Here is an 11,334-nt window from a genome sequence, read left to right on the forward strand (position 1 = left end):
AAAGTATTGACCAAATACTTCTAAAAGTTAGAAAAAAGAAACTTCAAATAACTGTTTCTGCAAGTGGATGACTGCTACAATCAGGTAATTAAAATCAAGAATTCTGAAAGTTTGTGTTTTTTTTCACCCCAAATGACAGCTCTAAAATTTTCAAACCTGTATTTTTTGTTTCAAATATTTCTCTTTATTTTCCTGGAGTGCATTGTTTTTTTTTAATTACGTGAACCAAACTGACTAAAAGTTACCTTTTAACATTTAATCAATGTATTAAAAGATTTTTCTTACCTTATACTTGTCACCTTCATTTTTAGACTGTAAGAAGTGCTTACTCATCTCTTGAGTTAAAACAGACATGGGATTATCTACCTGTAATGTTAGATGCACTACTTTATTTTTATTTTAGAGAAAAGAGGTACCATGTAACTGCAATTAGGGTTGGGATGGGAACCATATGCGTGCACACACACATACACACACACACAAAAAAAAAAAAAACAACCCACACTCCTAACACAAATTTGAATCACAAAAATGACTTTTAAGGAACTGTTTTTAGGGAAGAAAAATGTCTTCTGGAAAGTGCTTGTTTTATCTATTTATTTAACAAGATTAACATTGGGAATTTCATCCAATGCCATTTAATTTGTCTTTATTTAATTGCCCAAAGTATATCATTCAATTCAATGAACTGTCCAATATATTCTTCCAGAAGTTCCCACAACATAAAATCAATACATAGTAAATGAAGTTTATATTATTTGACAAGCTGAATATTTTGAATGTTTTATACTTGATGTACACTACCTAATCTTTCCTTAATCACATAGGCAGCAAAAAAATAAGAAATACATGTGAAAAAAGTCTACCACATTTCCGCAATAGAATAAGTTGAAAAAAATCATCAGGGGAAAAATAAATAAATAATAGGGTCCAGGTATGTAAGAAACCTACATAGGCTAAGAGTTTCATTAATATGATACAAAGTTTGCAGATTACACCAAACATTTACTTGTCTGGTACAGAGTCTTATTCTGCACGATATGAGGTTCATAAAATTTTAATTTTCTTTTGCCTTTGGGAGTGATCATGAAAGAACATGCAAAAGGTGAACTTTTCTTATTACACAAAATGAAGCATTGCATTTAAAGAATTATACAATATATGTATTAATATAGTACGTCTTAAATTACACAGAATGTAAGCACTGCATCAATTACCTGTATGTTAAAGTGATCCAGTATTCCTAAGAGTTCCTCTTTCTTCGAAGAAACTACGGTCCCTGAGAGAGAGAATAACAATTGGTCCAAAGAAAAGAGACATGCAACCTTCCAATCTTTTGTTCAATCTAGTGCTTCTTACTGAAGATAAATGAGATTAGTATTTTTTTAGCATTGCTTTATTCCTAAACAAGATATATATTTTTATATATATATATATATATGTGTGTGTGTGTGTGTGTGTGTGTTTAATTTTTCCAATATGATATTTGCATTTGCACAGGAATTTGTACTTCTGGTTAAAGCCACTTCTTGCTTCAATTCCTCTGTGACAGAATTTAGGTAAATCACACAATTCAACAGCAACAAAAAAAAACTACATAAAACATAATGTTGTATGACCTCATATCATGCAGAACCTGACACAACTGCTTTTTACTTTCTAACATACGAAGGTCTAAGATGTTAAGGTAAATGCAAAACTGCTGACCTTATAAGAAACAATCTGTCACTAACAACAAGGCATTTAAGGCAATGAGAATATTTGAAGAGCTTTAAAGACTAACACCAACCAGATTTGCTTTTCAGTCTGTAACTTCTGCTTCCTTCCAGAGTAATGTGCTGATTCACTATAATAGAGTCACCATACACTTCTGGTTTAAATGCATCTCTACCTTGGTTTCGCAATGTTATTGAGATATCTGCAGAACTTTAAAAAAAAAAAAAAAAAAAAAGAAAAAACCACAGGCAAACTGAAATTAGTTCCAAATAAAAAAAATTAAAAAAACACAGAACATTCTAATTTTCCACAAAAATTGTCATGTCTTGTGTAGGTAGCAACTTGAAGTCAGTCATAGTACAAGTAAGAACAAAGCATACTGGTGCTGTTTGAGCCAAAACAGACATGTAGCCAGAAACATTGCTACACACTGTCCTTTTGCACCTTCAGGTAAGTTAGGAGTCAAGAGCAAATAGTTGTGAGAGCAGATTCCCCCACCTTTCCTTCCCATCTGACTGCCTTCGTGTTTAGGTTGCATAATCAAGTTCCTTTTCGGTTCTTCTACTGTCCCCAGACTGGTTTCTGGGGTAAAAAGCTGTTTGGCTTCTGTAAGCCATGCCTAACAAAAGTAACCTATAATTCACTGCTGAAAGCATTCTTCTAGGAAAGAAATGATGTGGTATCAATTCTGAATTCAGATTTTCTGGTTCTTAGGTGAATGATGCAAGTGTTATTATGTATAAGGCACATACTGCAAAAATTTGTAGTACCAGGCACCTCTAAAAGGAAAAGCCTAGGACTCTGGGTTAAGCACTATGTAAATGTAAGCTTTTAAACCTCCTCCCATCTTTTTTTGGTTCCTCTAAACATACTAACTCCACTCTTGCTGCAGACACAAATTCACTTCCTTTGCATTAAAGAATCCACCTGCATGTCAAGGTCCTTGCACTCAAATCACAGGACTTACCACTTCTGACTTATCACTTATCTGTGAGGTTAACTCATTTCCTATGATTTTATGATTTTTTTTTTAAAAGAACTCAAATCCTTCTGTAGGATATTCAAGTATGCCATGAAAGCAATATACAAGAACTAAGCAATAAGCAGCTCATTTTGCTCTGTCTTAGCTAGTTCAGAGCTAGTGGCATTCTACTGGTAAATTTCTATTTATTTATTTTTAATATGGCAGTGTTATGCTTTGCTTTTTTTTTTCCCTTATGAGTTAGACCCAGTTGGAATTCCCAGAGAGAATGAAGTTAACAAAAGGCTGATCAGCTAACCATAATCAAAAATCACTGAACTACATATCCCATCTTAAAACGAAGAAGTTTTACTTACGTTGCTCCGGTTTTTACAAACATTTTTAATGAGGAACCTCTGTTAGTAGCAGTGGCTTTCCCACCAAGTCCAACAATAAGAGCAGTTAACACAGAACTTTTTCCACCTGTAATAAAGGCATTGAAGTTTTTATTTTATTTCTTTTTTTAAAGTTCTTGTGACTTTTTATCCAATTTACTCACATTATAGACTTTCACAGAATCACAGAATTGTCTAGGTTGGAAGAGACCTCAAGATCATCAAGTCCAACCTCTGACCTAACACTAACAAGTCCTCCACTAAACCATACATGTATCACTAAGTTCAACATCTAAACGTCTTTTAAAGACCTCCAGGGATGGTGACTCCACCACTTCCCTGGGCAGCCCATTCCAATGCCTAACAACCCTTTCAGTAAAGAATTTCTTCCTAATATCCAACCTAAAACACCTCTGGTTCAATTTTAGCCTCTTCCACCTTGTCCTGTCACCAGGCACGTGGGAGAATAGACCAACCCCCACCTCGCTACAGACTCCTTTAAGGTATCTGTAAAGAGCAATAAGGTCACCCCTAAGCCTCCTCTTCTCCAGGCTGAACAAACCCAGCTCCCTCAGCTGCTCCTCATAAGACTTGTTCTCCAGACCCCTCACCAGCTTCGTCGCCCTTCTCTGGACTCACTCAAGCACCTCGATGTCCTTCTTGTAGCGAGGGGCCCAAAAATGAACACAGTACTCGAGGTGCGGCCTCACCAGAGCCGAGTACAGGGGGACAATCACTTCCCTAGCCCTGCTGGCTACACTGTTTCTGATACAAGCCAGGACGCTGTTGGCCTTCTTGGCCACCTGAGCACACTGCTGGCTCATATTCAGCCGACTATCAACCAATACTCCCAGGTCCTTCTCTGCCAGGCAGCTTTCCAACCACTCATCTCCCAGCCTGTAGCTCTGCTTGGGGTTGTTGTGCCCCAGGTGCAGGACCCGGCACTTGGCCTTGTTGAACTTCATGCAGTTGACCTCAGCCCATCGGTGCAGCCTATCCAGATCCTCCTGCAGAGCCTTCCTGCCCTCGAGCAGATCAACACATGCACCTTACTTGGTGTCATCTGCAAACTTACTGAGGGTGTGCTTGATCCCCTCATCCAGATCATTGATAAAGATAAAAAGAGGACCAGCCCCAGCACCGAGCCCTGGGGAACACCACTAGTGACTGGCCTCCAACTGGATTTGACTCCATTCACCACAACTCTTTGGGCCCGGCTATCCAGCCAGTGTTTATCTCAATGAAGTGTACGCCAGTCCAGATTGAGCTCCAGATGAGCTTTGGCCTTTTTGCTTGACTGCTTATGTATTCAAGCACTTAAATTCCAATTTCTGTCAGATACATAAAATAGTCATAGCTGTGGAAATAAACAATTACCAGACAAACAAACAAAAATATCAAAAATATTCATTCCTTAAACCCCCCCCCCCAAATTCATTCTGAGCCAAACTTCTGTTACTATTCTTTAGCAATATGCATTCAACAAGATGTCCTACCTCAGGAGGAAAAAAACCTCCCTTCCTCACAAGCATGCAGAAAACATTTATACAAGAGAAGAAATCAAATACATATTATCATTCAGTTAACTAAAAGGTTTTAAGCTCTATTTAAACACTTATATTTAATTTTTGAAATGTTTCCTCCAAAAGAAGTGAACTTGCAAAAAGAATCACATCCTTCTAAAACAGCTTCTACTTCACATAAACTTGGACAATTACTATGTATTTTAAAATGAACATATGAGTACTTGAAGTTTATATTTGAATTATACATAAATTTATATAATAAAATGTTTTGCACATTATCTTTTGCAAACCTCTGAATTTAAAACTTCACTTTTTCGTCAGCTCTGGACTACTGGCATAGACCCATGGGATTCCTGAGTCTAAAACTGAACCAATCTACATTTTTAGAATTGTTAGCTCACCTATGTATCTTTCTTTTTTTTTTCCAAATCAAAATTAGATGTTTTAAATTATTACCAAAAGCAGTCTTTTGGCATAGCAATGTTGCAATTAATACTTACTTCCATTGTTTCCAACAACAAAATTGAGATTTGATCCAAACTGAAAAGGTCCCAACATGGAATGGCACATAAAGTTCTTCAGCTGGATACTTTCAATTATCCCAACTTCCCCTACAGTCTAAATAGATATTATGTTATGTGTGCATTTTAATTAAATACATTTCATCTATTTTACATTTAATGAGAATTCAAATGACTATGATAAAAACCATCAATGTTAACAAACCACAGGGACATCCGAAGGGTTTAATGATATTGTGAAAAGTTGCTTATTACATAAATTAAGATCAAAACAGTTACCCAAACTTAACTCTTAACAATGGCAAGTTTCAGTTCCTGCCATAACTAACTTACAATTAATATAAAAGATCAAGATCATAATACAGACATTAGAGCAGTAAGTAAAGAGCACCATAGAGAGATTTCATTATTTAAACAACACTAAAAAGTCTTAGCACAACATTGAAAAAGGGAAATAGAATTAAGTTAGGAAGGAGGAAATGAAACTAGAAATGAAGGGAACACCCCAATGTTTAACTCATACTATTTTGACAGGTAACTTTATCTGCAATGCTTCAGAAAAGCAATGCTTTCTAAGTAAACAAAGTTTTTTTGGAAAAATAAGAAAATCCAATGACACAGAATAGGTACTGTTCAAGAAAATGAAGTGAGGAGTTATACCTCTGTGGATCATGAATCAACTCCAGTGTCTTATAACATGTAACACTGTATTCGTGTGCTCAAAAATTACTTTTTTAAGAGTCCAACATCAAATTAAAATTAAATTATTACAGAAAAAATGAAGAAAGATATTCCTATTGTCAAGTTTCACTTCTAAAACAAGCATTTCAAACATTTTTAATTGTCATTTCAGTGTCAGCTATACAAAAGAAAGCATCTAGTGCTCCTTTTAGTAAACCATTTTTTTTCTAAGTATTTTTCTGCTTTTCCTACAGCCCTAAACCAAATATGCCATACTTCTATTAAACAAAATCTTTCAACTTTACTTGGTTGTCAACTTCAATAGCATTCATTCCATAAAACCAGAATACTGTTATTTTATGATCAACTGTCAAAACTACATGATCCACAAAAATATGGTAAGAATGAACTCTTTCAGAAGTTCTCATTACAGCCATTCTATTTTATTTTAGATTGGTTTAGTTGAAGCCTACATACAAGACTTATTTCAACATCAACCAAAGATAGAGAATTTTATACATCAGTTTTCTTAGTTTTGGAATTTTTTTAAAACAACTTACCGACACAGAAGATAAATTACTATCAAATGAAAACAATAAGTTTTCTTCATCATTCAACCCATCACTGTGCTCATCTGTGAATTCTTGCCTCTGTCTTTTGTGGGATCTAGGCTTTGAAACACTCTCTTCCTTTCTCTTACCCATGAGTACTGAAAAAATAAAGTAATTATAGTGAGGATGTATCAAACTGTAGCCCAATATGTAGTACTGAATTTACTACTGAAACTCACAATCTGTATGTTACAAATATGCAGTACTGAAATGAGATTGAAACTTACAACCTGTTATATGAAAACATACCTACAGATAATACAGACTGCGCTTATTTAATTAGATACAAGAAATTCAGTTGTTGCAGTACGATCAACACATTTTTCAATGAAATGATTTGCACAGCCAAAAAGAGAATTTATTAATTATATGTGGTTGAGAAATGTATAGACAATATGTGGAATACATAAAGTCAAATAAAGGAAAATTTAGTTTCATAGTGCTGCTCCCTTCCTGCTTCTGCGCACAGCCAACCTGCTTTTGTTAGACAATGTTACGTGATCACAGTAAACAAAACACTGTCATTTTACTAATGAAAGACAACAGTTCTCTATATAGAAAACTTACCTATACATACATGCATGTACATATAAATGCTTCCTCTACAAAGAGATAAATAATCCACCTCACTAATATGACTAATAAGAAATAAATCTTGCAAAAGTAACAAAGCCTACTAAAGTTGCATAGAAACAAAATAACAGGGGTCTAGGATAGTCAAAATTTCACATTTTCTGCAACAGTATCTTTAGGGTGTGGTTCTTATTCCCCCTAAAGTACATATTACACACTTTATACCTAGAGTCCCAAAGTACCACACAAAACATAGGCCACATTACTTTTATCCACAGTAGAAAAAAGGTCCTGTTCATACAAAGACAAAGGTAAAGACATTTCTCAGCAGTTAGGTCAGCTATTGATAAGTGTCCAGACTATGTTCAAACGGATATCCATTACATAATTTTTGAGTATCAAAATGTTTCCACAATTGAGCATGCTCTCCTGCTCATGCACTGTTGCTTCCTTCCAAAAAAAAAAAGGCAGCCAAATCACACAAATCTCACCATGCAGAATTCAGAAGCACTAAATGCAATTAATGTCCCCAACTACAGAAAAATCACTGAATGGCCTAAGAGTAGGGTGAATTCACTAATAATGAAAAAACAAAAATAAAAACAAAAACATGTGGGGTACCAAATCACTTCTTGTCACAGATATATTTGAAGTTAATGAGTGACAGTTTCCCTGTCCTAAATGACAGATGGTATGACACAGGAAAGAAGCCTGGTGGGTCAGCCCAGCAGTTCTTAACATGACCTCCTGGATCCTTCAGGGAAGACAACAATGTTCAACAGAAATTTACGTGGGCAGGCACAGTAGTTCCAGCCATGCAATGTATGGTCCCAGGGGACCCCTACTCAGTGAAAGTCCTCAGGCATGCCCATAGCTTCTCCATGGTTCCTTCTCAAGGCTTGCCTGGGCTCTCGCTCCTGCAGTCTTCTATTCCAGGACTCTCCCCAGGATGCTCCAGACCCTATCAGTTACAGGACAGGGTAAAACACCAGCTTGAATTCCTGGAGCACCTGATGACTGGCTGTCACCGTCACCAGCATTCAGCCAGTAGCAGGATAGCAATTTTCAGTAGCAGGATGGCAATTTTCAGGTTACTCAGGGGCATGTCATCTGTGGATAAGCTAAGTCCAGCCAGCCCTCTCATTTGCCTCCTCTGTTTCTGTCTCATCTCCCTGAGTTCAAGCAACTCTTTATGAAGCAGAATAATAAACTGACTGAAGGCACTGAAAATTGATGCAGGAAAAAAAAATACATATTTTCTTAAATTCCCAACCATTTCACCATACAAATTTGTATGTTTGGGTCAATGTGGAGATAGAGTGCTTCTTTTACTTGTGCCAGCTTAACGTCCCGGTCAAACTCTAGCCTCATTTCAACAGAAAAAAAAAGTTTGAAAACCTCATACCATAAAGCAACAGAGACAATAAATATCATTTATTATATCAAACACCACAGACATTAAAATTTGTTACATCACTAAAGACCTCTGAATTTCTATTCTGGGTATTCTTTGGGTTTTATAAAACAGTACTTGATTATCTCCTCATTAATTGTCTTAGACAAAGCACACAAATAATAAGAAATAGTATACATCCCTTTCCCTCAAGTGCAAAAGATGAACTTCAAAGCAAAGGCAGACATGCAATAAGCTTCCCATCTTACCTTCTTGCAGTAATATCAGGGATGTCAGGTTAAGCTCTGGATTATTATAATGTTAATTAAATATTTACAGGGAATCTGCCGTTTCTATTTTATGTTATGTAGTTTAAGACCATACACATAAAAACAAGCAAGCAAATATGCTTCATCATTCAGTTACATACCTTTTACTGTGCTACTTTCAGTTTCCTATATAACCATGTCATTATATTACTTGAATCAGGAAGGAGTTGCTTGTATGCTCTTGGAATTTATCCATCACCCAAACGTGAAGGTAGGCATTTGTTCAATTTGCTGTTCCACTGAAGTCTCACTCTACAAAGAAGAGAAAACACAAGACTTAAATGCTACAATGAATATTAACTAAAGAACAGGGCTATGAATTCCATTGCTATATCATTTGCACATCTAAGGAAAAGAGACTACGAGAATGGAAGACAAAATAGCCTAGAAGAAAACTCACTCATGTAATCTAAGCATAAGGAAGTCAAACAGTTTTCACTCCAGAACTCTCAAAGAATTAGAACTGAAGATAAAACTTAATAGAAACTTAAACTATTGAAACAGCCTCTGAAATTGTTATCACAAGTACCAGAAGATGCAAGATCAACAGTGCGTATAAAAAAGCAGAAAGGCAGAAGAAATTGACCTCATCAACAAGGAGTCCACTAATCAGAATTCACAAGAAACTAAGCTTGAAAAGTTAAATACAAATACAAAAAGAACAAATAATTAGACACACACACACAAAACCCCACACACTCAAGCAAGCAAGCAAACAAGAACACTGAAAATGACATATACTACACTCAAGCTTTACTTTTAGACCATCTTGCTGTTTCTGACAAAAAGTTCCTTTTTTTTACATTAATCACTTGTACCATGACACACTGATTTTCTTCATTAACTTTTAAATTGAAAGAAATACTCACTTGTAGTGACATTTGCACTGCTTATCATGATTTTAACAGCAGCTTGGGAATACGTCAAGGAAAGGAAAAGCTGCAGATGTGACCATTAAAATGTGCAAGTATCATACTGGAAACTATTAAACTGGCAAAAATAAAGATTAGTACAAGTATTTTAATGTATGCAATCGACTAATGGGAAGTTAACAATGAATACTATTGACAAACATTAACAGAAGTTTGTTTAAAGGACTAGACATCGTATTTTTTAAAATGAAGTCTAAATGTACAGTTATGTTGTAATATGAAATAGGATTATGTTAATGGAAACTTGCAATGACAAAGTCAGGAACATCAATAATGTGAGAACTAGACTGTCATTCAGAAAGGCAATAGAAAAGTGCTCATTTAATAAAAAATGATCTTTACTAGCATGGAATGTACGAGCACAATAAGGAGTAAAACCCACAGCTATTAACCGTGAGTGAATAAGGGCAAGACATATCCAATTACAAAAACATCACAAGATCACTACAAATCATAACAAACAATTTTCATGCACATAATGAGAAAGTGAAAGGAAACCACCATCCCAAGATGTGCCACATGATACTGTCTAAAACTATTTTAAGACTATTACATGTTATAATAGAAAACTATTTACACTACTAACATCAAAGTATAGGAAAACAAGCTGCATGCACTGGATGCAATATGCATTGCCCAGGGAATTGCCAGGGCAAACCCAGGGCATCCTATTTCCAGTTTCCATTGCAATGCAGTTCTAAATTTTTCTTCCTCCTTTCTTCCTTCCTCCCTGCCTAGCTGGTCACAGCTGGTATTGATAAATGAACTACATATTAATTCTGATAGATTCTAACAATAAAGGAAAGAAACATACACGGCCAAGAAAACCTTTATTTTTTTTTGGTACTAAAAGGGTATGAGATCTCTCAACACAGCCCTCTGGTGAGCCAGCTGCTCATGTTATCGGGCACACAAAGCCTGTACCACCCCACACAGACACTTAGCAAGCACCTGCCGGAGAAGCAGCAAGCGATGGCAGCTCCACCTCACCTATGGGGAGGAACAAAATCCCTCTGCTCTCAGCTCCCACACCACAGTTACTCCTTGTTTGTCCCAAAAGTTGCCCTGGACGACCTGAAAGGATGCAATCACCTCCCCGTTGCAAAGCTTATGTCGGTAGATGCACCGGACGAGAGAAACCTCACGTTAGTTTCGTATCTGCCATAGCTAGGAAGAGAAGGAGGAGAAGCAAAAAGACGAGGGGAAGGATGAGGAAGAGTAGAAAAAGGAGGAGGAAGGCGCTCCCTGGTCAGTATCTCTCTCTCCCCCTGCCTTTATAATGCCGGATGCCTCGGGGCAAACCCCATACACTACCCCTGAGCAGCAGGCAGGCACCAGGGGGAAATTTCACCCAGCTCGACCGCCGCAGGGACAAGTCAGGAACCAAAAAACCCACCCTTGGGCACATGAAAAAAAAACAAAAAAACAACACCCCTGGGCACTCACCCCGGGCAGGCTCAGCAAGGGCCCGGCCCTACTCTGCTGACAGCACAGCACTGCCGCCACCGGGACCCCTCACGCAGCCCCATAAAGACGACCTGTTCCTCACCCTACCTCTCCTCGATCCCACCGCCGACCGGTGGGGCCGTTACAAGCAGCTGAAAGCCGCACCCCCGCGGAGATTCCGAGCCCGTCACGGCGGGAGGCGGCCAGCTGGCTACAACGGAAGAGCCGCCACGGGCGCGGCGCCTGCGCG

At 37.3% G+C, this 11,334-nt stretch overlaps 1 protein-coding gene across 6 annotated transcripts in view; it reads right to left on the reverse strand.

The window, feature by feature from the left end:
• SMC6 (structural maintenance of chromosomes 6) overlaps nt 1-11,332 on the reverse strand; it is a 34,700-nt gene extending 23,368 nt beyond the window's left edge. For 3 of the 6 annotated variants that reach the window (XR_011095395.1, XM_068678642.1, XM_068678646.1), the window contains exons 1-8: nt 11,193-11,332; nt 8,808-8,958; nt 6,361-6,509; nt 5,099-5,216; nt 3,055-3,160; nt 1,790-1,926; nt 1,218-1,279; nt 286-366 (exon numbers count right to left, since the gene is read on the reverse strand). Coding sequence is in view for 5 of the 6 variants with exons in the window: in XM_068678642.1 (XP_068534743.1) it covers nt 286-366; nt 1,218-1,279; nt 1,790-1,926; nt 3,055-3,160; nt 5,099-5,216; nt 6,361-6,504 (648 nt within the window). In the remaining variant the exon portion in view is untranslated. Of the gene's footprint in view, nt 1-285; nt 367-1,217; nt 1,280-1,789; nt 1,927-3,054; nt 3,161-5,098; nt 5,217-6,360; nt 6,510-8,807; nt 8,959-10,628; nt 10,806-11,084 lie in introns of all 6 variants that reach the window. The other 3 variants (XM_068678643.1, XM_068678645.1, XM_068678644.1) reach the window with 3 other exon arrangements.
• Between the last annotated feature and the right edge of the window lie 2 nt (nt 11,333-11,334).

Source organism: Anas acuta, chromosome 3 (assembly GCF_963932015.1).
Source record: "Anas acuta chromosome 3, bAnaAcu1.1, whole genome shotgun sequence".
NCBI lineage: Eukaryota > Metazoa > Chordata > Aves > Anseriformes > Anatidae > Anas > Anas acuta.